The 25,272-nt window shown below is 42.0% G+C and overlaps 1 protein-coding gene across 1 annotated transcript; it reads right to left on the reverse strand.

Annotated features, from left to right (window-relative positions):
- Positions 1–4,759: 4,759 nt before the first annotated feature.
- Positions 4,760–25,027, reverse strand: LOC308298345 (large ribosomal subunit protein mL48-like). Its single transcript, XM_080741930.1, has 8 exons — positions 24,929–25,027; positions 24,737–24,798; positions 23,170–23,201; positions 19,299–19,387; positions 16,337–16,506; positions 13,562–13,664; positions 9,682–9,771; positions 4,760–4,935 (listed from the first exon to the last, which is right to left on the reverse strand). The coding sequence occupies exons 1-8, from the start codon at positions 24,947–24,949 to the stop codon at positions 4,855–4,857; spliced, it is 648 nt and encodes a 215-aa protein (XP_080598056.1). The 5' UTR covers positions 24,950–25,027; the 3' UTR covers positions 4,760–4,854.
- Positions 25,028–25,272: the final 245 nt, after the last annotated feature.

Raw genomic sequence — 25,272 nt, forward strand, 5'->3', positions numbered from 1 at the left:
TTCGCCTGTAAAAACTGCGGGGAGAGTTTCACGGAAGCAGAGGACCTGAGAGAACACGTTAGAACTCACACGGGGGGGGAACCGTATATCTGTGAGGAATGCGGAGAAAGGTTTAAGAATAGTTCTCTTTTGGAAGTGCACTGCAGAACGCACAAGGCGGAGGAACCACCGTACGCCTGCAAAGAATGTGGAAAAATGTTCACCGAAGCGGATAAGCTGAAAAACCACGTTGGAATCCATACGGGGGGAAAGCCGTACACCTGTAAGAAATGTGGGGAAATGTTCCGGCTGTTGGGTCCCTGTCAGCGCCACGTCCGAATGCACAAGGAGGAAAAAGCGTTTCCCTGTCCGGATTGTGGGAAACGGTTTCGTCGGGAGTTTCATTTAAGAATCCATGAAAGAAGCCACACGGGGGAAGAAACATTCCCCTGTCCACATTGTGAGAAAAGATTTCCTCAGCAGAGTCATTTAAAACTCCATCTCAGAAGCCACACAGGGGAGCAGCCTTATTCCTGTCCGCATTGCGAGAAAAGATTCAGCCAGAAGGGTAATTTAAGTGCCCATATCGATAGAATACACGCAGGGGGACAAACATTTCCCTGTCCACATTGTGGGATGATGTTTGCTCAGGAGTCTTACTTAACACTCCATATGAGAACCCACACAGGAGAAAAACCTTACTCCTGTCCACACTGTGAGGAAAGGTTTAGTCAGAAAGGTAATTTAAATACCCATATCAATAGAAGGCACACAGGGGGGAAAACATTTCCCTGTCCACATTGTGAGCAAAGGTTCGGCCGGCAGAGTAATTTAACTACTCATATCATTAAAAAACATGCGGTGGAAAAAACAACAAATGGAAAAAACCAGGGGGAAAAACCTTACTCCTGTCCATACTGTGAGGAAAGGTTTAGTCAGAAAGGTGATTTAAATACCCATATCAATAGAAGGCACACAGGGGGACAGACGTTTCCCTGTCCACATTGTGAGCAAAGGTTCGGCCGGCAGAGTAATTTAACTACTCATATCATAAAAAAACACGTAGGGGAAAAAACGACAAGTGGAAAAAACCTGCAGGAAAAACCATATTCCTGTGGGCTCTGTGGGAAAGGTTTCACAGCGTCAAATGATCTGATGAAACATTTTCGAACGCACAAAACATGAACAAACATAACCATGTATCAGGGTTCGGGTTCATCACCATGACATTTTTGTCAAAATTCTATTTTTTGCCATGGACATGGCTAAATGAGTAGACAAACACTACTAGCCCTAAATGACCATTACAGGTCTGTAACTCTTGAGTGTACAAATAGAACCAAATGGGTCTTAACTCATCCAGGGATATATATATATATATATATTTTTTTTTTGTAAAAAAAAAAAAGAATTATGAACCCCACTATATTCTGTTTACACGGCCCGCGAGAGCGTCGCGCCGCCGATATTTACCATCCACTCCAATGCAATCCAGGATCTTTAGAGCTCATTTTCTCTGTTCCAAGCATATCCATGAGGTGTGCAAGGTTTAATCATGGCTAAATCGCCGAAAATAGGTCTTCTAAAATGCTTGGTAGCCAATAGCTAACTTCAAGCTAACTTCATCCTGTTCCTGTAAATGAACAGAGGAAAGTGTTCTGGTGCATCATGGCTGCGCAGGGCTTGTGCATGTAACAGTGTATCTTTATGATGAATTCTTTGGCCACTGGGCGCCCTCTAGTGGTGAAAGCTGGCACTGATAGGGTTAACACAGAGCTGGATATTTCTGAAGCTAGACATTTCTTTATGCGATTGGGGCTTGCGGCCACACAAAGCTGGATATTTCGGCCGGGAAACTGGATATTTTTGAAACCGAATAAATAAGTGAAGACATTGAAAAAATATCCGATTCACTGGATCAGTTTAGGCATGGAACACGGATATCTCTGAAGATATCTACTGTGTGTGCTTGTCCCCCTAGAGGGGTTCTGATTATTTTAGACCTAGATATCTTTGTCGTGTGGACCTAGATATTTTTCTATGTGGATATCTGAAAAAAAAAAAAAACGGATAAATGAAAAATCCAGATCCGTGTAGCCTAGGCCTGAGAGTGTACACATCTTTACACTCAGTCATGGGGGTCCTTGAACATGAAACATTTGAGAACCACTACCAGTGGACTCCATAATGTGTCATTGTAACTCAATGTCACACACATTCTGAAGAAAACCTCATTCAGTAACTGGGTCTTACGATCAAAAAAAGATTAGTATGGTGTGTAAAAAGTAAGCAAACATATGGGATGAATTGAATCTCGACCTTCAGATCAGAATTCGGTGTCAAACCAGAAACTGGATTGTGTCAAAGGTCATGTCTCACATAGACACATTGCGAGCCAGCTGATATTGACAGTCAAAAGATAATCTGTAATTATTGGACATCAAATCATGTTGTTCTTGTGTTTTGATTGTGTTTAAATGAATGCCCTACTTAAGCAATATTACACGAGAGGGTGTGGGATAACTGAATTATTTGCACGACTGTGATGCGTCAGGAACGAGCCGAAGGCGAGTTCCGCCGAGCATCACAGGAGTAATAGTGTTACGAAATTAGCAATTACATTAGCATTACAATGTCTGGTTGGTTTTGCGTTCTCCTTATCATCCTCATCTAACCATTCGTCTATAGTAAGCCCACCAAATATATCGAAATTAACAGTGAAATCCATTTCCAACGGGATAGGGATAGTGTTGTTCTCCGGTGCGAGTGGCTAGTTTGCACAGCTAGTGTGTTTCGCCTCCAGAGGGCGCAGCTGTGTCATATATGGGATAATCAGGTGCAGTGGCGGAGTGAGTGATACATTCTTCATGTGATTAGGCCCAGGTCTAGCAGTGCATCTGTGCTCGTTTGATGCACGGCTGGAGAGCCTGTTTTCCATTGAGAGCCGGACTACTTGTTGTATAATTCATCATACTACATACAGCTGGGCAGCTCAACTTAAGATGGCTCAGGGGCCACTCAGCAAAATACAAAAAGTCAGAGGGCCACAATATGAAAATTATTGTCCTGTTTTTGAACACACTGCATGAGTAGTTTCAAAATTAAGGAAACACTAGAGAACAGACACATTTCCAAGGCCAACCCTCAAAAAGATTGTCATGGAATGCTTAAAGGACCCTGGTCACCTCTGGGACAACCAGATCTTATTTTATTGTTGTTTGGGACACGATCAACACAATCCTGAATAATATTTTGTGTTCAATCTGTGTTTTTAGATGTGTTAGTATTTCAGCATGCTACAACTGGTCATATGATGCATTTTGCATCATATGACCAGTTGGAGCATGCTGAAATCGGCTGAAATACTAAAATATCTAAAAACACAGATTGAACACAACAAATAACTCAGGATTGCGTTGATCGTGTCCCAAACAACAATAAAATAAGATCTGGTTGTCCCAGAGGTGACCTGGTCCTTTAATGATGCAATGACGTTTCTTCTTTTGGAACAAATAACCAAAAAGGATTGTAAAAAAAGGTTTGTTAAAAACAAATTATATCTCTGTATATCATGAACCATGCAGACATCTCAGGTTCTGCTTTTATGTCTCCAGTCCAAAGTCAAACAGAATCAGAACTCTTTTCCTTTGGTGTGTGGCCTAAACCAGTGGTTCCTAAACCTTTTAGCTCGGGACACAAAAGCGAAGTTAGACATTTGCCTGGGAATTGGAACCCAAACTAGTGAAAATAGGCTAAGCTGTCAGCTTGTAGATCAGCTGTTTTCACTACTTCTTAAACATTTATTTTCTAATTTATGGATTTTCTTTAATATATATATATATTTTTTTTAAAAAGGTGTCCGCAACCCACAAATGGGTCCCGACCCAATGTTTGGGAACCCCTGCCCTAAACACTAACCTTTAACATCACATCACTTAAACCTAACCTTAAAACCATGTCTACCTTGGCCAAAAAACGGGAGAAGAGAGTCCGGTGGAGAATCAGTGTCGGGCACCTACTATCTGAACCAAACACCCAGAAAACTGCAGGTCTTCTGCCACTAAAATCTCTTGTACACTATAATTTTATCTGATTGAGTTTTTATTTTAACATCTTTATTTTGTCAAAATGTCTCAACGCTCGTAATGTAAAACACTTTTGTTGTACGTTTGAATACAAATACATATTCTGTTCCTTCATTTAGTTTATAGCAGGGGTCTTCAACGTTTCCTAGCCAAGGACCCCTTTGTCGAGAGAGAGAGATGTAGCAGGCCAGGGACCCCCTACAACCCATAGATACCATATAGTTTAGTTTCAACGTTTGACAGCAAAATCGTCAGTGTATTTTGAGTTCATCTAAATTTCTTCAGATATTTAACCACTTTAACCGTCAACACTTGATAAACATGTCACTCTGTACCTTTTTCCCCTCTACACCAAACCTCTTTGCCGAAAATAGCAGATCTACAAGCTCACAACGCCTCGCAGCGCGAGGCGTTGCGAGCTTGGAGATCTGCTATTTTTGGCTAAAGGTCTTAGAATATGGACACTAGGGTTCAAGTGGTTAATATAGAAAAGGAGAAAAAAGGCTTCTATCACACAAAGATTTGGAGGACCCCCTGTAGTAACTCTGAGGACCCCCTGTTGAAGACCCCTGGTTTCTAGTGTTAGATTGAACAACAGTCAGGTACATTCATGGCGGCTTCCCTCCACATTAGAAGGAAATATTCACAACAAAATGGAATTACAGATGTCTTTTTATTCATTATGTATAGGGGTGGAGGTGCATTGTATGCACGTTGTACATAAAACATGTGAAATAAATGTTAAATAAAGTATAACTTCCTAATACAAGTTGACAATGTTTTGTAGCCTTTAATTGTAGCTGATCTGTGCCATGAGTCCTTCTAGATCGGGACGTTTCTTGAAGCGGGCTTGGTAGTCAGCCTCCGTATGCTGCAAGGAAGAGAGGACATGGAGGAGACAGAGAGAGAAGAGAATGGGGAAAGGAGATATGAGAGGCTTGTTAGTCAAAATAAAGAAAATGTCAATATCCAGTGGTCCCTCCCCTTAACCACTTGTATCCTGGTCTCACCATCAGGGGCGTCACAAGGAGGGGGAAAGTGGGACTGAGTTACTAGGGCCCAAGGTGGAGGGGCCTTAATTATTTTATACTTTAGCTATTGAAAAATACCAGATATAGAAGCCGCAAGCTTGTAGATGTGCTATTTTTGAAAAGTCGTGAAAATGTATTGAATGTATTGAACAGTATTGTTTAAGCCAAGATTTGTAACTCAAAGTTTGCTTCTGGGTGGTCCCTGGAACTACATATTTTGAGATGGGGGTCCGTGGCCAAATACATATATTTTGGGGGTCCTTCTGGGTGGTCCCTGGAACTACATATTTTGAGATGGGGGTCCGTGGCCAAATACATATATTTTGGGGGTCCTTCACATGAAAATATACATAGAAACATCCTCAACAAACCTCAGAAGGATTTGAAATATTCAAAGACTTCAAAATAGCACATGTCCAAGCTCGCAGCATGGCACTCGGTGCGGCGCTGTGAGCTTGTAGATCTGCTATTTTTCAATAGTTAAAGCATTCATGGGGGGCCCACAGTGAATCCTTGTACCCAGGGCCCAGAATTTGGTGCGACTCCCCTGCTCGCTATTCCGTGGCGAACATTCAAGGTGTTATGTATTGTGTGCAGATACATAAAGGTAAACATTTTTTTTTTTTTATCGTGGTGCCTCATTGACATTGTAGCAGCTTCAATAATGATACTGACAGCAGCAAACTAGGAAAATGAACAGTAATCAAGGGGAGGGAGACTTTGATGGAGAGGGCTGCAATATTTCCACACTCACCCCAGAGGGCCACAATGCATACAGTATACTGTTGGGCAGAAACCAAACTCCAAAATGTTCATTTTCGGGAAAATGAGCTCAAGTGGAGTAAGGAGGTTTTGACCGAAGGGCTTTTACTACTTTTCATTGGTTCAATATTATTTTAACCAACACACAGACGTAAAGGGTGTTCAATAGCACATATTTATGAAAAAAAGAGAGGGCCAATCGGGTGGAGTCAGCTGGTTTGGCAGAAAGTGTGCAGTTAGGAGGTTGTCCCAAGCACTTTTTACTACTTTCCATTGGTTCAATATTATTTTAACCAACACTCAGATGTAAAGGGTGTTCAATAGCCCTGATTTATGCCCAAAAAAAAAATCGAAAACATCTAAAATGGAGTTAAAGAGGTTTTGGCTAACCCTAACCCTCTGTATTTTAACTTTTTCGTAATGAATGACATTTTATGTCACAAATGTAACATAAAATAGCCGATCTATACATTCTGAATTACTTTTTGGAAGTATTTCATTGGAATCATGACAAGTATGTTTTATTTAATTTCAAATGCATTTGTTTCACTTATGTTAACTTTATGAACTTAAATACAAATATATTGGATATAAAAAAGAAAATACAATTGTAATACTAGTCAAGCTACTAATATAGACTGAAGTAATCAAAGTGGGTTGTGTTTACACGTTTGGAATTGTAACAGCTGAAATCAATGACATACCAGTATTCCGATATTAACCTGTGGGCCGCATTAAGTGAAGGTGGAGGCCAGATGTGGCCCCCGGGCCGCCAGTTGCCCATATGTCCTAGGTTATAAACATATGATATATTTTGACCAAACACTATGTCGATGACTGAGCTTGTCTCCGTGTGTGTGCCTGTCAGTCTGTTGTAAAAGTCCATATATGGGTATTCCCTAAAATCCCTTTTATGCCCATATATGAAGATCCCTGACTGGCCAGATGGCCAAGCCATTGTCCATATCTGTGTGGCTGGTTCAGATAGGGATCTCCATGTATGAGCATGAAAGGGATCGTATGTTGTGACGTCATGGGAACCACTCTAAAAGAATCCCTTCATGCCCATACATGGAGATCCCTGATGTCATCAATATTAAGCCCATATCAAACATCATATGGAATGCCATATCTGTGTTTCTGGTTCAGACAGTGATCTCCATGTATGGGCATAACAGCCCATATATGGGTACCAGGGGTCTCCATATATGGGAAACTGCACCGATATACTGTACATCACTGGACAGATGGCCAAGAATCGGCGCAATCTTGCCCTTTAGGGCGAGGTCGCATGTGGCCCTGAGGCGTCTTACTAGTTGATAGAAAGTAAAGTCATTGTTGGGGTGGATTACTCCTTTACTAGTCTGGGATCACTTCACTTTTCGGTGTTGTAACCGGTCTGGAGCGGAAACCACAAAACGTCATGTTGTAGTACTCAAAGGACTACAATTTGCCGGGACTATAAAACCGGATTCAGTTTTAACCCAAAATAATTCCCCTGCGCTCAAGGACATACTTTTAGGGCCTACCTAATAAACTCCTTGATGCGGAGTAGTTTTGCTTTTGAAAGAATCGTTTGGTATATGCATCTTTTAGTCCAACTGTTAGTGACTGGCAAGACTACACTAGGCTACTCAAGCATTTTAATAGGGATTGGAGAAACAAACGGAGGGAACCAAATCAAAGCGACGCCGCTTCTTCTAGTGCATACATGGGCAACTGGTGGCTCAGGGGCCACATGCGGCCCCCACCTTCGCTTAATGCAGCCCGCAGGTTAATACTGGAATACTGAATATATTATTGAATTCAACTGTTACAATTCCAAACACAGGGACGTATTAACTCCAGTGAGGGCCCCTGGCCTATAATGTTTTAGGGCCCCCCCCCCCGACCCTCCATTATAAACCCCCTCCCTCCCGACTCGCACTACCCAGCTCAGATTTTAAGCCATGATGATCATCTGTGCAAAGAAAGCACCTGTAGACAACAGAGGAGGGCACCACACATTTGATTTTTAATTAACCTATACATTTAACTTTAGTAAATTGTTAATGACCACGTGGCCCAGTTCCCCCAAGGGCCCCTAAGAGCCAAGGGCCCCTAAGAGCCAAGGGCCCCTAAGAGCCAAGGGCCCCTGGCAATGGCCCCACTGGCCCAATGGTTAATACAGCCCAACCAAACATGACTTGCTTTAATTCCGTCAGTCTATATTAGTAGCTTAATGACTAGTATAGTAGTATTAAAATGTATTTTTTTTATGTCCAATGTATTTGAATTTAGGTTCATAAAGTTAACATGAGTATATAACTAAATGTGATAGAAATTAAATCAAAATGTTACATTTCAGGATTCCAATTAACACTTTGCCGTCCGAAATAGAATGGTGGTTGGTAGATTAGCCGTGAAATTTCTATTATTGTATTGTGATCTGAGACATAATATTATGTTTATAAACATGAGCCCGCCGCCCCTCCTTCTTGGACAGCGCCGTTGTTTTTTTTTTCTTTTTTTTTTTCAGGTCATTAGCTCACCGTGATTTTCTCGATCTCCGTTGGGATAGAATGGGGGTTTTGGCCGATCATCGATCTCCCCGTGCGTTTCGCGTGCGCGATCCGTTCACGTAAATGTCCCCGCAAATAATCCATGTGTGACTCAAGAAAAGAACTGAAAATTTTCGCTAGCATAGCCCCAAGCATGGCTGCAGTAGGAGCACTGATGTACAGACAGCAAACGGATGGCTGGGAGTAGCCTTGGAGAAGGAGAGGAGCTGACGTCACCTCTGCTTCATGTCAGACCGTGCATGAGCTATCAATGCACGAGTGGTGACTAGGGAAGGTTAGACGATCGCCGATTTTCGGATCAAAATAATTTATTCCGGTTTTAATGACAAAGTCCGGGAAAGTACGGCGTGGCTGAGACTCCTTGCTGGGATGTGCGATATACTGCGGTTTTAACATTAAGGGGCTCCCCGTGGCTTACAAAGGGTTAAGAAATAACAAAAAATGGGGGCACGGTGGCGCAGTGGTTAGCGCTTCGCCTCACAGCTAGAAGGTCCTGGGTTCGATTCCCGCCAGGGGACGCTGTGGGCGCTGGCGGCGTGTTCCTCCTCCGCGTCATCAGCGCCCACACCCTGGGTGGGGTTGGCGATAGGGCCTTTCTGTGTGGAGTTTGCATGTTCTCCCCGTGTCTCCTAGGGTTGATACCCTCACAAAAACATGCACGTAATCCTGGTCTCAATAATGCCTCCCCCTGGCCAGCCGGGGTGCCTGATGGAGGGGAAAGGAACTGGTTGGAATAATGTGTTCCTTCCACGCTCTACGTCCAAACCAGGGAAATCTCCACTGCCAGGTGAAAAGAAGCAACTCGGACTCCTCATGCATAGAAGGAAGCATGAGGTCAGTCCGTTGTCTCCCCAGGCGCGGCAGAGGGAGAGCAGAGCAATTAGCACTGGGTGAAAAAATGGGTTACAAAATTGTGGGATAAAAATTATGTAAAAAAAAAAAAAGAAATAACAAAAAATAATTCAGGATTCCGATTCAAAAGAAGCAGCGCGATGTGTTTTGAGCTTGTAGATCTGCTATGTTTGTTTCTTTTGTATGAGGTACTAGAATGACAAAGTAGGACGTAGCAATATGCGATGTGGCCCTCTGGAGTGAAAGGTGGAAATCTAGTGGCAATCACCATCATCAAAGTTGCCCACCCCTGTTCTAGTAGGAAACCAAACGGACAGTTGTGAACGAACACCAGGCTTTTCCCCCAGAAAGCCTGGTGGGCGAGGTTACTCCTTTACAAGCCCTTACGATGTCCCAAAACAACCTCCTCACCTCCTTCACAGATAGATGAACTCCCTCGGGTTGATTCTTCAGAAGGACTTCCATAAAGGTTGGGCTCAACGTGGCGCTGAGATGACCGAGCTAGAACACATCAAAGAGGAAGAGATCGCAGATTGAAGGCAAACTAGAGGTGTGCATCGCTGATAAATAATCATATTTTAACCCATTTAGGCCTAGAATTATCGAATGCTTTAACCAGTGAAAAATAGCAGATATACAAGCTCACAGCGCTTGTAGATCTGCTATTTTTGAAAAAGTTGTGAAAATGTGTGCAAATCTTTGAATATACTGTATGTATTTTCAAAGCATACGTTTGTAACTCAAATTTTGCTTCTGGGTGGTCCCTGGAACTAAATATTTTGAGATGGGGGTCCATGGTCAAATAAATATAATTTTGGGGGTCCTTCACATGAAAAGGTTTGAGAACCACTGACATAGGGATGGGTATCGTTCACCTTTTAATCGATACGATACCTTTTTCGATACCTGGGAATCGATAGGATACCTTTTTCGATACCATTTCCAATACTTTATTTATTATTATTATAATTATTATTTGCCCTTTTCTATGGGCTATTTTATAGACGTTGGATCATTATCATAATAATAAACATTATAGGCTATTCTCGGCTATTTTCACAGTAACGAGTGTAGCCTACTAAAGCAGTCATTAAACTCTCAGTAGCCCAACTGTTACAGATGCGACCGGCAAGGGGTGCATTCAAAAGTATCGAAACAAGGTATCGTTAGTTTTTACGTGAACCGATACCGATAGTATCGACATCATTTAATCGATACCATTAAAAGTATCGCTGACGATACCCAACCCTACATAGCAGTCTCTCAAGAACAGACCAACTGAGCTCCAGTTAAGTGAAAAGGACCTTTTCTTTGACGATGGCTGGCCAGATTGCTGACACAGAAACATAGTTATTTAATTTAGCCAATGTTTTAGGGAAGGTTCGGACAGCTTCCCTGTCCCTGTGATTATTTACATCACTATCTTGCATCATCGAGGACATGTGGGAAGTCTCGATGATTTGTTCAGAAGTTATGCATGATAATGTGTGGGCCCCTGATTCATAATGTGCCCCTGATGATAATGTGCTGGGCCCCTGATTCAGCCAGGGAAAAAGAGTTGGAGAGGCCCTCATTGCGCGCTATAGAGAGATCTCTCTATAGAGCTGCTGCTACTCAAAGATTTGCCATTTCAGATCATGACAAGTGACAAGCCACTGGGCCAATTACATGAGTTATATTTCGTCGTGTTTTGTATTTATCATTTTAATTTAAACTAGTGAAAACAGCCGATCTACAAGCACACAACGCCTCGCACCGCGAGGCGTTGTGTGCTTGTAGATCTGCTGTTTTCACTACTTTTGTGCGACGGCCTTGTATGATGAAGCAGGGCTTTGCTTTGCGAAAGAATTTACAAGTTTGAAACTTGGAGATACAAGGTTTCTGCCCGACAGTGACAATTTACTTTGTTGGCCGCCCAGCCCCCAAAATGGAACACAGGCCGACATTTTATTTAATTTTTTTCCCTAATGGCCGGCCTGGAATGAACCGGCCGTTCGGGAGTTGTCCCGCTTTTCCCAATGGCCGGCACGTCCCTGGTTTGTGTGTCAATATGTGACCTTGACTTTTGACCAACAAATTCCACCATGCTGCAGGCCACATCATAATGTTAATATACTTAGTGGCATGGCCTTGGGTTGTGATTTTTGAACGAGTCATTGCCGACAGTGGCATACATACTATAGAACAGTGGTTCTCAAAGTGGATTCCCGGGACCCTGTGGGTTCCTTTGGCGGGGTCCAAATTGACCCATAGAGGTCTGTAACTCTGACAGTGTACACATGGATTTGGTTCTATTTGTATACTGTCAGAGTTACAGGACAACTTTGTTTCTTTACAACAAGGGTTCATATTTTAGATTGTAATTAGAGAAAATAAAATATGAGTGTTCTCATTTACTGCTTTCTATCGTTTTAGCCATTTAATCAAGTTTGATTTCAGTGGGTGGGGGCATGTGTACAAGTGGCTAAATATGTATTTTTACTCAAATGATTGCGATTAAAGATTTAATTGTGTTTTTGTCGTTGACAATCACATTTCTTTTTGGCTTTTAGGCTTTGAAGTTGCACATGGCAGATATGACACATAACCTAAATATGCAAAGAAATTACTGATATATTTCACAACTTTATACTTAAAAAAGAACATTGATAGTGGAAATAGCCTATCTACAAGCTTGTAGATCGTCTATTTCCACAATTTTTTTACTTTAAAAAAATATGTATCAACATTTTTCAACATGGAAACAATTATGACGATTATGAAAAATAATCGCGATTATGTCAAATAACTGCGATTAGACGATTATGTAATAATTGTGACAGCCCTAGGGGTAGTGTTACTGTAAATAGTAATAAAGAATTTGTCGTCTCATCGTGTCTAAAAAGACATATTTAGCCACTTGTACGCATGCCCCCACCCACTGATATCAAACTCGCTAAAATGGTAAATGAAAACATTTTAACACACATCATTTTTTTCTCTATTTACAGTCTAATATATCGTCGTTGTTGGTGGAAACCTTGTATGTCCAAAACCGTTAGTTTTGTATTTATCATCTATAAAATGTACTAAACTAGTGAAAACAGCAGATCTACAAGCACACTGTGCTTGTAGATCTGCTGTTTTCACTAGTTTTGTGCGACAGTCTTGTTTGATGAAGCAGGGCTTTGCTTTACCAAAAGACGTACACATTTGAAACTTGTAGATACAAGGTTTCTGCCCGACAGCGACGATATGAACCCTTGTAAAAAAAACAAAGTTGTCCTTTAAGGGGAGTCCTTGAAAAGTAAAACTTTGAGAACCACTGCTATAGATAATTATGACCATGTCGTTCCACCAAGAGAGATGTTTTGTCTTTGTGTGCTGTGTCTTGTGATTGCCCTACTGCTGATGTTTTATCACTGACCGTGCACTGTATGAGACAAACACCCAGAAAGCTTCGTTGCCATCGTTTCACAACTGCGTCACCACTCAGCTAATGAGAGAAAGCACTCCTGCGTGAAGCGCATTAAGTGTGGAACTATCAACTTAGAATTCTACAGTATATTGATAACAAAAAAAAACAAAAAAAAAAAAGAAATGCATTCAAGTAGGGATGGGACGATAAGCGATATTATCGCTTATCATGATAAAAAAACACGATAATCGGATCATGGAGATTTAATTTATCGTGATATCGTCCTCCATCATGCACTTGGATCAATTCACCTTTTATTTGCTGAGCTGCATATCCGGTACCACATAAACCCTCTATAATTGGTAAATCGTAAATCATGATTTCTTTTGTCACAATAATCGTGACATGAAATTTTCATATGGTCCCATCTCTACATTCAAGTATTTAGAGCTTGGGCGGTTAATAAACTGAAGGAGTTTTCTTTGTTTGTGTTTCACTGATGCAAAATGTGCAGCCCAAGGACGTGCAGAGGATGTAAAGAGGCAGGGGCTGAAATTTCTAATATCTAAAATAGCAGACCTCCAAGCTCACAACGCGTCGGCTATTTTTGTGCGCGTGATACCACACTGGAACTAAGCATAATGGAGATGTGGCGTAACGGCATGGTTTTCTACACAGATCTTTTTCAGCATAAATGCTGCATTCAAGTTCAGGAGAGTTTGGACAAGGCAATTCTCTTGAATGCTGCCTTCAGGTATGGCAAGGAAAGAGGGCATTTGCATTTCTTTCACCATACTAAAAGCTGGTCTGGAGAGGGCACATTTTTTTATTTTTACTGATAAAAGGGCAGGGGCAAAAGCCCCCTTGTGTGCGCATGCCTGGTGCAGCCCTTACCTGTACAACTCTCATGTGAGTCCGGAGGACAGAGTCCACGTACATCTTGGTGCCTTGCTCCTGCAAGACCATGACCTCTGTGCTTTTGGTGGGCAAAGCATAGCTGAGGGGAAGAGAGAGAGAGAGATAGAGTCAACATTAACACACATTCATAAACACTGCCAAACAGTGTTATTCCATTGGTTACTTTTTGGATTCATTGTATAATCGAGAAGCGTGCTTTTATCAGCCTTTTCATCTGATTGTCTTATTAGCCAATTATGCCATATTTCAAACTTTTATTGTACGACAGAAAATTATGCCCTCCAAAATTGATTATTTGTCGTCAAATAACTTTTTATAATCGATTAAATCGATTTGTTTGAATTTACTCTTGTACCCCTACTGCTAATCTCCCACATTGTGGATCCATCATTACGTTGTGTTTACCTCGCTTACAAACTGTGAAGGGGAACACACACCATGCATGTCACACACCATCACAACGCGTTGTGAGCTTGTAGATCGGCTATTTCCACTATCAGTGTTCTTTTTTAAGTATAAAGTTGTCAAATATGTCAGTAAAGTCTTTGTATATTTAGGTTATGTGTCATATCTGCCATGGGCAACTTCAAAGCCTACAAGCCAGCCAGAAATGCAATTGTCAACGAAAAAAAACACAATTAAATCGGTAATCACAATTATTTGAGTGACAGTTAAATGAATTAATCGTCATGTAAAATGTCATAATTGTGACAGCCGTGCCTTAAACCAGTGGTTCTCAACCTGTGGGTCGGGACCCCCAGGTGGGTCCCCAAATTATTTCGGGGGGTCCCCAGATGATTAACTTAATGTGCAACATTGTTTTCGCACTCAACAGTAAACAAACCAACATAAATAGTATAGAGGGTATCTGGACATTTCTAAAGTGACAATTTAAGGACTTTTTAATACCTCTAAAATGACAAATTAAACCTTAGCCAAATTGTCTATTATTAGAGGCAGAAATTGTGAAAATAGCAGATCTACATGCTCACAACGCCTCGCGCTGCGTGGAGTTGTGTGCATGTAGATCTGCCATTTTCAGCATAGAACCGTGTTATACAAAATGTAATGCATCAACTCTTAGGCGGCATTCACACAGGCACGTTTTATTGCGATTAAAACTAATCCTGTAACGTATTGTCGGAAAATACACAACGTTTGGGCATGTGTGAAGATGCATCCGTATTCTTTTTCGAATCAAAGAAACAAATGCAAATCCACAAAGAAACGGAGGTTTCGATTCGCTACAGCAAACGCTTCACTGTTGGTGTGAATCCATCCGTCTCAAATACAGGCAATGAAACATTGTGGTAGGCTATATAGAGCCATGTAATGTGCGGGTTAAATCCATAGTTATTTATAAAAGGTTAAATCCCCCTCCAGACCGTCCGCTCTCATTAGATGTCTGACTATTCCGGCCGCCCCCTCCCCTCATTGATTTAATTTCTGATCACCGCTCCCTCGATCGCACACAGTGTATTATTTGTGAGGAGTTGCTCACAGTTAGATAGTGCCACTGGAATCACTTGTATATAATATAGGCTATAGGCCTAATATAACATAGGCCGATGTGTGGGTCTCTCGCCCTTGCTCGCGCGCGCTCTCTCTCTCTCACACTCTCTGTGCCAAATCATGTCCAAATGGAGGCACTTTAAGCGCGGGGCGCAGAGAGGGAGCCAGCGGAGGGCAAGACGAGGGGCAGAGAGAGAGAGAGAGAGAGAGAGAGAGAGAGAGAGACACGTTGGCGTTCTCCTCTTCGTAGATATTCATATCTTGCTAAAGTATTTGCTGTCTGGTTTATTGCTGGTAGATTTTGCGAGACCCTCCGGCCGCTGCTGGTTTTATTTTTTGATCGCCCCTTTACGACCGTCGACCGCAGATAAATAGGCTAACGCCTGCGCCGCAATTTTGCGGGGGTCCTGCGGTTACATTGTGAGTTGAACTTGAAGAATTAATAAACACAGGGAGATGGAGGAGGCATTATTATGCAGCTTGGATACATGTCCCGTGGACAGACGTGGACTCAGAGATTCCTTGTTTCGGATGACAATGTGCAGTGTGAGTGCAAACGTATCAATTAAATATGCAATAATGTGGCAACTTCACCCCTCCCATTCGCACGACTAAACCGAATTATATTATGAGAATGTGGCCTTAGTGCTCGTCAGGGTGAGGGGTCCCCAGTTAAAGGACAACTTTAGTTTTTTACAACGAGGGTTCATATTTTAGATTGTAATTAAAGAATATAAAAGATGAGTGTTAACATGATTTCATTTACTTCTTTCTATTGTTTTAGAGATTCTTATTTCAGTGGTTGGGGGCATGCACACAAGTGGCTAAATAGGTCATTTTACCCAGAATAAGCCCATTCCCAAGATACAACGCATCTTTTCATGGTTGAATGTGACTTATGGGGGATAGAAGTGTTACAGTAAATAGCAATAAAGAAACTGCTGGCTTATTGTGTCTAAAAGACATATTTAGCCACTTGTACGCATGCCCCCTGTGTACGCATGCCCCACATTTTAGCACGGTAAACGCGATAAAACAATAGAACGAAGCAAATGGAAACATTTTTACACTCACTTTTTCTTTTCTCTAATTACAATCTAAAATATGAATCCTTGTTGTAAAAAAAACAAAGATGTCCTTTAAATATGATTATTTTGGGGGTTGCGGCCTGAAAAGGTTGAGAACCACTGGCCTAAACAAAAACAAAAAAATCTTTTTGGAACACCTTTTTTTTGTTACCTCTCCTGCACTTTGATGCCCAGCCTGTTGCAGAAGTTATGGATGTACTGGGAGAAGTGTTCCACCGCCGTCATGTCGTACCCCGACACCATGACGTTCAGCGTGGGGTACATGGTGTCTGTGGCCGCGCTGATCGGCTTCATCTGCTGTCTCTCCTTCTTCTTCTTGGGCTAAAAGAAATATGGCATAAGAAAGTTAAAGGTGTGATAAGGGCTGGATTTGCTGTGGGTAGGGAGGGGGTTGCCTGACTGCGAGCGCCAGACATCTCACACTACGTTTCACTTCGGGATGAGAGTCTGAGATTACGGACGGAGATTCTACTTCGGCGTGGGCGGGCTAAAGCCTATTGACGTCACACACACACATACACACACACACACACACGCGCGACGTGGCGTGACATTGCAAAAATACGTTATTTCTCATAACATATTATATGTCTGCATGTTTACGTTAGTGCAAAATGGTATTAAAACGTGGTGAAACGGCACTATTGCATCATTTATTAAAATAATACGAGTTGAGTCTGACTCCGCCATGACAGTTTTCACGGACCAATCAGAGTCCACTAGACTCTCACGTGGGCAGAGGACACCAATCAGAGTCCACGAGCGTGTCTCACGTGAGCTCAAGAGCTCTGTTTGGAGGGGGCTGGGACCGGAGCAGCCAAACCACGTGCTCCAAGCATACAACTCTGATTGGCCCATTCAATGCGCCCGCTCTTCAGGCGCGCTCGAAATAAAATAAAATATGTGCAGCTTCAGTCCACACTACAAACCACCCACCAACAGGGGGTGGTGATGTGCGGACTGAAGTATCAGGCTAGGGAGGGGGCTTTTAACTCTCCCAACGCTTTGAACGTTCACATTCGCCCGATTTCGCAAGACCTCTCCGCCAATACGGCGCTCGTTCGGTTCGTTCGTCTGATGACTGTAAGCTGATGAGGGGTCGCGCGGCCGTCTACTGTAAACACATTTTCCGCAGTGATGGTGTAAAAAATCCATTATGCGTTGTATCAACGGAGAACAATTCACTTCCTTGTTGATTTCCTCTGGCTGTAAGGCTCTGTGGCCAGTGACTGGTCTTCTTCTTCTTCAACACATAACAGGCAAATTCACATTCATTCTCGCATGACGCCGCCCTCTGCTGCCTGGCAGACCAAAGTGCACTATTGCACAACCCAAAAAAATAAAAATAAATAAATAAATGTCTGTCTGTCTATCTACTATAACGTCGCAAAGGTAAGCCGCTTTTTGATGGCACCAGACCCAATAAATAAATAAATGATCTGGCAGTAGGAGAGTTAATATCCCTCCCTCTAAGGCAATGGTTCTCAACCTGGGGGTCCCCAAATTATTTTGGGGGGTCCTCAGATGATTAACTCATACTCTGCGATCCGAAACCGGAGATTTCCCGCAGTACCACTCTGCGATGCCCGAGGAGCCCGAAGATTTAATTAGCTTTAATCATTATGAAACGATGAAAGGTATGATCGCTGTATAGAGCCGCTTCGGAGACTTTAGGCCCGCCCCCTAACTGTATCCGGTCATATTTCCCGTTTGGACCGGATCTAGGTTTCCATATCCGGTCTGACGTCCAATCACAGCTCCGTTCGCATAGCTTTTTTTTATTTATTTTGTAGCTGTTTGATTCCTCTACCCGCCTGGCATATGATCTGCGCACATAACGCCTGCTATGTGCACGAACGTGTCCACGTGTTACCATAGCGCACAGCTGGCTTTTTCAAATGTTTTTTCACGTAAACACTGGCGGATAAGGTTTTTTTTATTCGAAAGCTGTCACCGAGTCTACACGTCTACTAGATGAGTCGCGCACAGATTGTGCACGATGCGTGCACGTGCCCACGTTAAAAGGTAAGGACAATTTGGCGGCTGCTTAGTACAGCTATGTTTAAAATGGCAGCAAAATTGTTAACTTTATGTGCAAGATTGTTTTCTCAACAGTAAACAAAACGACATAAAGTTTAAGTGTAAAGACTATAGAGGGTAAATGCACATTTCTAAACTGACAATTTAAGGACTTTAATACCTATAAAAATGACAAATTAAATATTGGTCAAACTGTCAAAAATTAGAGGCAGAAATTGTGAAAATAGCCGATCTACATGCGCACAACGCCTCGTAACGCGAGGCGTTGTGAGCATGTAGATCTGCTATTTTTGTCTATCTGTTCTATATATATATTTAATATGTGTCTATATCTGTGTGCCCGTACTGTACCATAGAGTTATAATGTACTGTACCTACGATGTACATTCTCTTCCCATCACCCGCAGGGTCGCACTCGCAGCCCACAGAAAGCAACTTACTTTGCTCGCACAAGGCTACTGGCCATTTTTGAAAAGCTCTATATGTGTAGATTATATTTTGGTATGATAACACTTTCTGAGACACAGCTACATTGGTGTTATCAGCCGCTAGAGTCGGTGTCCCATTAACTTTACATTACAGGAAAAGAAAGTAGCATATGAGGGGTCAAACTAGGGGTTTTTCATGATTCTGAATCCATTGCAAGCATCTGTTTTGCACGAAAAACATTCCTTGGGCTAAAACGGCCCCCACAAAAGTGTGAAAAGTGATGATTTATCGCGGCACCCACAAAAGTGTGAAAAGTGATGACTCATCACTTTTCATCACTTAAACCATAGTCTTGTGGGGCCGTTTTTTAGCCCCTCATATGCTACTTTTTTTTTCCTATATAGTAAAGTTAATGGGACACCAACTCTAGCAGCTGATAACACCAATTTAGCTGTGTCTCAGAAAAGGTTATCATATAATATAATCTACAGATATAGAGCTTTTCAAAAATGCATAGTAACCTTTGCCACCTTTACGATACCGACATCTCATATGGCCCATGGATTACAGTGCTGTGAAAAACAGAGACATGAAATCACCAACACCTGCCATTTTAACAGAGGAAACACAAACAAAGCTCTTACCGGTTCTTTTGGCAGCAGATACTTCCATTTGCCGATCTTATGGGTTGGCTGAGTCCTGTACTGTCTGGTGTTGGCTGGAGATGAGCCCCCTGAGGAAAATCATCAAAATCAGCAATTAAAGAAATTTATTTTTTCCCATCTGCATACAATTAATAGACTAGAGCAGGGAGCAGGCATTGACACTAAGGCTTGCCCACCTGCCCCCGGCAGGTAAATAAAACGTCAGGGCAGGTGAAGTTGGCTTTCAGGTTGCCCGACAGGGCAAGTGCTCATTTGAGAGGGGACACAAATGTCTATAAACACAACACCAGATATCTGTCTAAACACCTGAACGTGGCCAGTGCGCTGTGTCTTCTGGTCTGTGGAATGTAAAATAAGAGCACTATTTACCTATGCTGTTTTTACTGTTGCTACATTTAAAAATATGAAATAACAAGTGTGAAAGTATTTGGTATTTGGATTTGGAGGTATTGAGGTATGACATTTTATCGCACAGCCTCAGAAAGTAAAGAAATAAGTGTTAAATTGAGCGGTAATTAAAATCGTACCTATCATTTCATTTACTTTTCGGGCAAGTGGGCAATACCTTCGGGCAAGTAGAACATGACCTGTACTTGCCCGATGGGCAAGTGCCTCTGAGACCTTAGTGTCAACCCTTGAGGGGTCTTCAACGTTTTCAGGCCAAGGACCCCTTAGTTGAGAGAGAGATGAAGCAGGGACCCCCACAACCTTTTCAGAGATTCCATATAGTTTCATTGTTTGACAGCACAATCATCAAGGTATTTTGGTTTCATGTCAATTTGTGTTAGATATCAGATATCTAACCACTTGAACCGTCAATACCCTTCACTCTGTAATTCACTCTTTTCCCCCTCTAAACTAAACCTCTTTGCCAAAAATAGCCGATCTACAAGCTCACAATGCCTTGCCGCGAGAGGCGTTGTGAGCTTGTAGATCTGCTATTTTTGGCTAAAGTTCAAGGAATATGGATGCTAGGGTTCAAGTGGTTAATATAAAAAAGGAGAAAAGATTGGAGGACCCCCTGTAGTAACTCTGAGGACCCCCTAGGTGTCCCGGACCCCCTGTTGAAGACCCCTGGACTAGAGTGTTAACAGACTACAGGGTTTGCAGTGGTTTTATATTGCTTGTCATAGTGAGTGTTTACTGTTTTGCACCCATACAACGTTTAAATAAACTCTAAAGCCATTTCCAGTGTTAATGTCATGCACATTTCTCATCCTAACAGTCCGAAGTACGTAGCAAGGACGTCCCATTTTGCTATACAGTCTGTTGCATGGACTTCTCTCTCCTTGTGAATCTTTCCTGTCTCAATCCTTACCTTGCTTGGCAAGAGGAGATGTATTACATTCTAACAACCATCCAGTAATCCACACGTGCGCCCGTGCATGCATTTGAGCTCTCCCTGCGCCATGCAGCTCCGAGATGAGTTCATCACTTTTCTCATCCACAATCGGTCCGTTGCAGGACAGCTCCGCCATCAGGAACACTTCTTACCTTTTGTGAACATTCTATCCAATACTCTCTTCGGTTTACTTCTCAAGCGTGGAAGAAAATCGAAGCAGCGTGTTGAAATAAAGAGTTTAAATCGCTCCTTTTGTCAGCCAGCTGCATTATTTTCCCCACTAATTTTCATAGTGTTTATACCACGTTGCCACCTGTCTAAAAACATTTGACCGCCTGACAGAATAAGCGATATAAAGTCTATATTTCAACACGCTGCTTCGATTTTCTTCCACGCTTGAGAAGTAAACAGTTGAGAGACCGGTATAGGATCTTTACTTTTTGGATAGAATGTTCACAAAAGGTTAAGAAGTGTTTGCGACGTCGGAGCTTCCCCCCAGTCGCCCGATTCAGCGAGGAACCTCATTTCGGAGCTGCATAGCGGCCAGAGACAGGAAATCAGTGTTAATAGCAAGAAGGTAGCAGCTAGGAGGATGAAGCTGGCCGGCCACTGCCACAGACATCGGGAGCTCCCGGCCAGCAGGCTGATCCTGTGGGAACCAAAGCGCGGGCATCGATCGCGAGGACGTTCTGCTTTAACGTATGTGGACGTCCTGAAGAAGGATGCGGGAGCTGAAAGCTCTTCGGAGCTGGCCGGGTGTATGGAGAACCGGAACGATTGGAGACTCCGATGGAAGCTCGTCTGAGGACGACCGAGAGCTAAATCCGGTGTAGTTACACAGTTACACTACATAGTGTATGTAATGTTCATCGAAACGTGCTGTTAAATAGATGAAACCCTTGAAATCAAGTCTGTAATTAGCGTGAAAACATTAAGAAGTTGTGGCAGAGCCCCTAGGTGTCACCATCTCACTCCGGCCGCTCCCCACACAGAAGCCATGTGCTTCTGTTCCCTCGGGTGGGACAGTGAAAAGGAGAAGACGGGGGAAAGGCAGAGAGAGACGTATCTAATGTATGCCATATTTTCTCACCCAACTTCCCTCCAGGTTCTGAAGCAATGTTGTTTTTGACAAAATGTAATTTATAGGGATGGTCCGATCAGGTTTTTTGGAACCGATCACCGAGCACCGATCACAAAAGTTTGATCACCCGATACCGATCAATCACCGATCCGATCAAGTTATTATTTATATATTATTTATATTTTCTAAATGTTAATGTTTTAACTTTAATTAATTAATTCACTCATGGATTCATTTATATATTTGCCTTATAGTTATTTACCAGCATTACTATGTATTTATTATCATAGCAGTAACTAATTATTCCTTCAGCACTGTGGAAATCAATACCCCAAAATGGCCTCAAGTGGGCATACTGAACGGCTGGTTGATCGGATGCACCGATCGGATCGGTGAATTTACCTTTTGATCTAAACCACCGATTATCGCCGATCACGCGTTGATCGGCCCGATCCGATCCATTGCCGATTGATCGGTAACATCTCTAGTAATTTAGTTTTAGTCATAATTTAGTCACCTGAAAAGTTTTAGTTTTAGTCTAGTTTTAGTCGACTAAATATCATACGTTTTTAGGCGACTAAATCTACCGTTGATTTAGTCAACTAAAATGTATTTTGGCAGGCTTTGATGGCATCGTAATGACTGATTTAACACTTGGTTGCGTGCTGAATAGCGTGCGTGCTGAATAGCAGATCTACAAGCTCACAACGCGTCGCGCTGCGACGCGTTGTGAGCTTGTAGATTGGCTGTTTTCATAACCAACCAAACATAAAATTACCCTTCTCCACTAGTCGCTGCCTAACGTTTTAGTCTAGTTTAAATTTTTTTGACGAAATAGTCAATATATTTAGGCGTCACAGCTTAGTTTTTATTCCGTTTTCATCAGTAAAAAAGAAAAACGCAGCCAACAAATATTTTCCGTCATAGTTTTAGTCAACGAAATCACCACTGTTAGGAAGCAGGGCGGTGAACAGGGAGCCTTGGAGCCAACCGCGATGCCACGCTCCTGATGAATTGCCCCCTACCCTACCTCAGGCCTGCCTTAATTTTCAACAACTATAAAGGTCTTTGCACACAGACGCGTTTTTCAACCATTGTGTTTTTCCCGTTTGCTGCATAATTAAAACGCATTGGAGTTAGTGTGCAATGCTGTGCGGAATCGGCGCTGCGGATCCCAAAAGGAGTTTTTTTTTACCGCATGCGACAAGACGCACAAATCGAACTAGGTTTGATTGAGAAAAAAACACACGGCCGCAGCCACTTGTCCCATGGAAAATTCGGAGCCGGTGTGCATGAGGTCATTGTTTTCTTTTAAAAACATGAAATTGTCCGTTTTATCCGTGCGAACAAACGCGTCTGTGTGCAAAGCCCCTTAGCCTGGTGGCTTCACAATCCTTGCCACACAAGTCTCTGCGCTGAAGACTCACCATGAACTGGATGCAGGAGAGATGCTGATGCCCTTTAAAAAAACAATGCAAGCATTAGAAAATGATTTGCATTCAGAGTTAAAGCTGCAGTCTGGACCTTTCATAACCAGGATTCTTCTAGCCTGGGTATTCTGTATGAAAAACCACATATTCATCACTAGATCAAGTTTTAGTCACTACTTTGCCAGGGGATATACTGAGGAAACTTCCCACTGGACTCTCTATTATAAATCCTTGTTCTGAGTGGCTTTGTGTAATATATTGTAATATTTTGAAATATGGAATTGATATTCATCAGCTGTATGCCATAAAAATTCTCAAGTTTAACAAAATCCCTAAATCTTATCCAAACGATTTGTTTGGGGTCTGAGAGGCTAAACCTCAGTGGTTCAAATGCCCAATAAATGATGTGAAAAGGGTTGTAAACCACTGCCTAGTACTTCATCATAACCACAAGGTCCCACAAAAGCATCAAAATGAGCAGATACGCAAGCTCGAGCTTGTAGATCTGCTGCTTTTGATGCTTTTGAATTTGAATCCTGAAAAGCACATTTTGGTCCGTCTGCTCAGATGTTATTTTTTTTAGCGCTGAAGACATGTGTGTCTTTTTAACTGCAATGATGAGCCTGCACAACTAAAGCCCATGATACACGTAGCAATGTTTTCATCAATATCAACCAGCAACGACCAGAGGCGTCAATTGGGTATGGCCATTGGCAGCGTCATTGGATTAATCTTTTTGTGCCTTCACACGTGCAAGACACCAGTCATGTTGCCATACCTTATCACCAGGCATGAATTTATTTTAGGAAGTGCATTTTATTTTATCCCCTTTAGCCATACCCAATTGACGCCTCTGGTTGTTGTTAGTTTATATGGAGTATAGTTTATAATGTCTGGCCCAGACACCCACCGTACTTAATGTGATGTGACAATAAAGACTGATTCTGATTTGAACTCATCAACTGTATGAAATGTTATTTCCATAGAGTTAGCTGTGTATTCAGAGTGGTGTGTATTTCAAAGTAATTGTTGATATTTCAGATCATGACATGCTGTCACCAGTTGTGTAAAGTAACTACTGTAAGTAAATTTACTTTAGTAATGTACAATTTTGAGTTATTTGTACCTGAGTATTTCCAAATTCCAGTACTTTTACTTCTACTCCACTACATCTCATATCCAAATACTTTTACTCCACTACATTTATTTGAAAACTTTAGTTACTAGTTACTTGTAGGCTATTATAATATTATAAAACATACATTAACCACTTATAGCCATATTTTATACGTAGGATATTTTGAAAATAGCCGATCTACAAGCTCACAACGCGCGTGTTGCATCATGACACGTTGTGAGCTTAATTGTAGATCGGCTATTTTCAAACATGTTTTAACTTGTTTTACTTTTGGTAGGACTACATTTTGAATTCCGTACTTCTATTTGTATCGATATTTTTACTTGAGTAGTACTTTTTCCACAACTGACTGTCACTGACCTTGAACAAGGACTGACAGCCTTTAAGTCTGCACAAAAAACACATATAAGAGCATAAAAGACTTACCGTTGTAAACACCTTGAAGCTTGGCTCAACACAAATGCATATTGTGCAGCCGAGCACTGCAACTGAATGAAACACAAAGCAGTGCCATCATGTCAAACACCAGAAAGCACACATCTCAATGCAACTTTAACAACAGTTCCTCTGCACGTCTTCCTACCATTCAGAGCACATTCACACATTAATAACGTTTACCTTACGAACGCCCACATTCATTGTCTCGGAGGTACTGTGTGTTTGTTTTTTAGTTTTAGTTTTGTACGACAAATGTGACTTGACTTCTTCCACAGTGCTATCTTGCTAACAACAAGAGTAGCACATAAAGAGTCCCGGAAGTGGCTCCGTCGTTATTTTTGGTCCGACTTGCAACATTCCGTGTCAACCATAGTTCCCTTTCCGGCAAGATTTCTTTTCATACAAATCTTTATTTATAAGTTATGAGTCATAACTTATGACCATGGTTATGACATACAAAACAAGACAATGCAGTACAAAACAACGACAGCATGTCAACATCAACACAAAAAACATCAGAGCCA

This window comes from Nannobrachium achirus (genome assembly GCF_963921795.1).
Source record: "Nannobrachium achirus genome assembly, chromosome: 14".
Taxonomy (NCBI): domain Eukaryota; kingdom Metazoa; phylum Chordata; class Actinopteri; order Myctophiformes; family Myctophidae; genus Nannobrachium; species Nannobrachium achirus.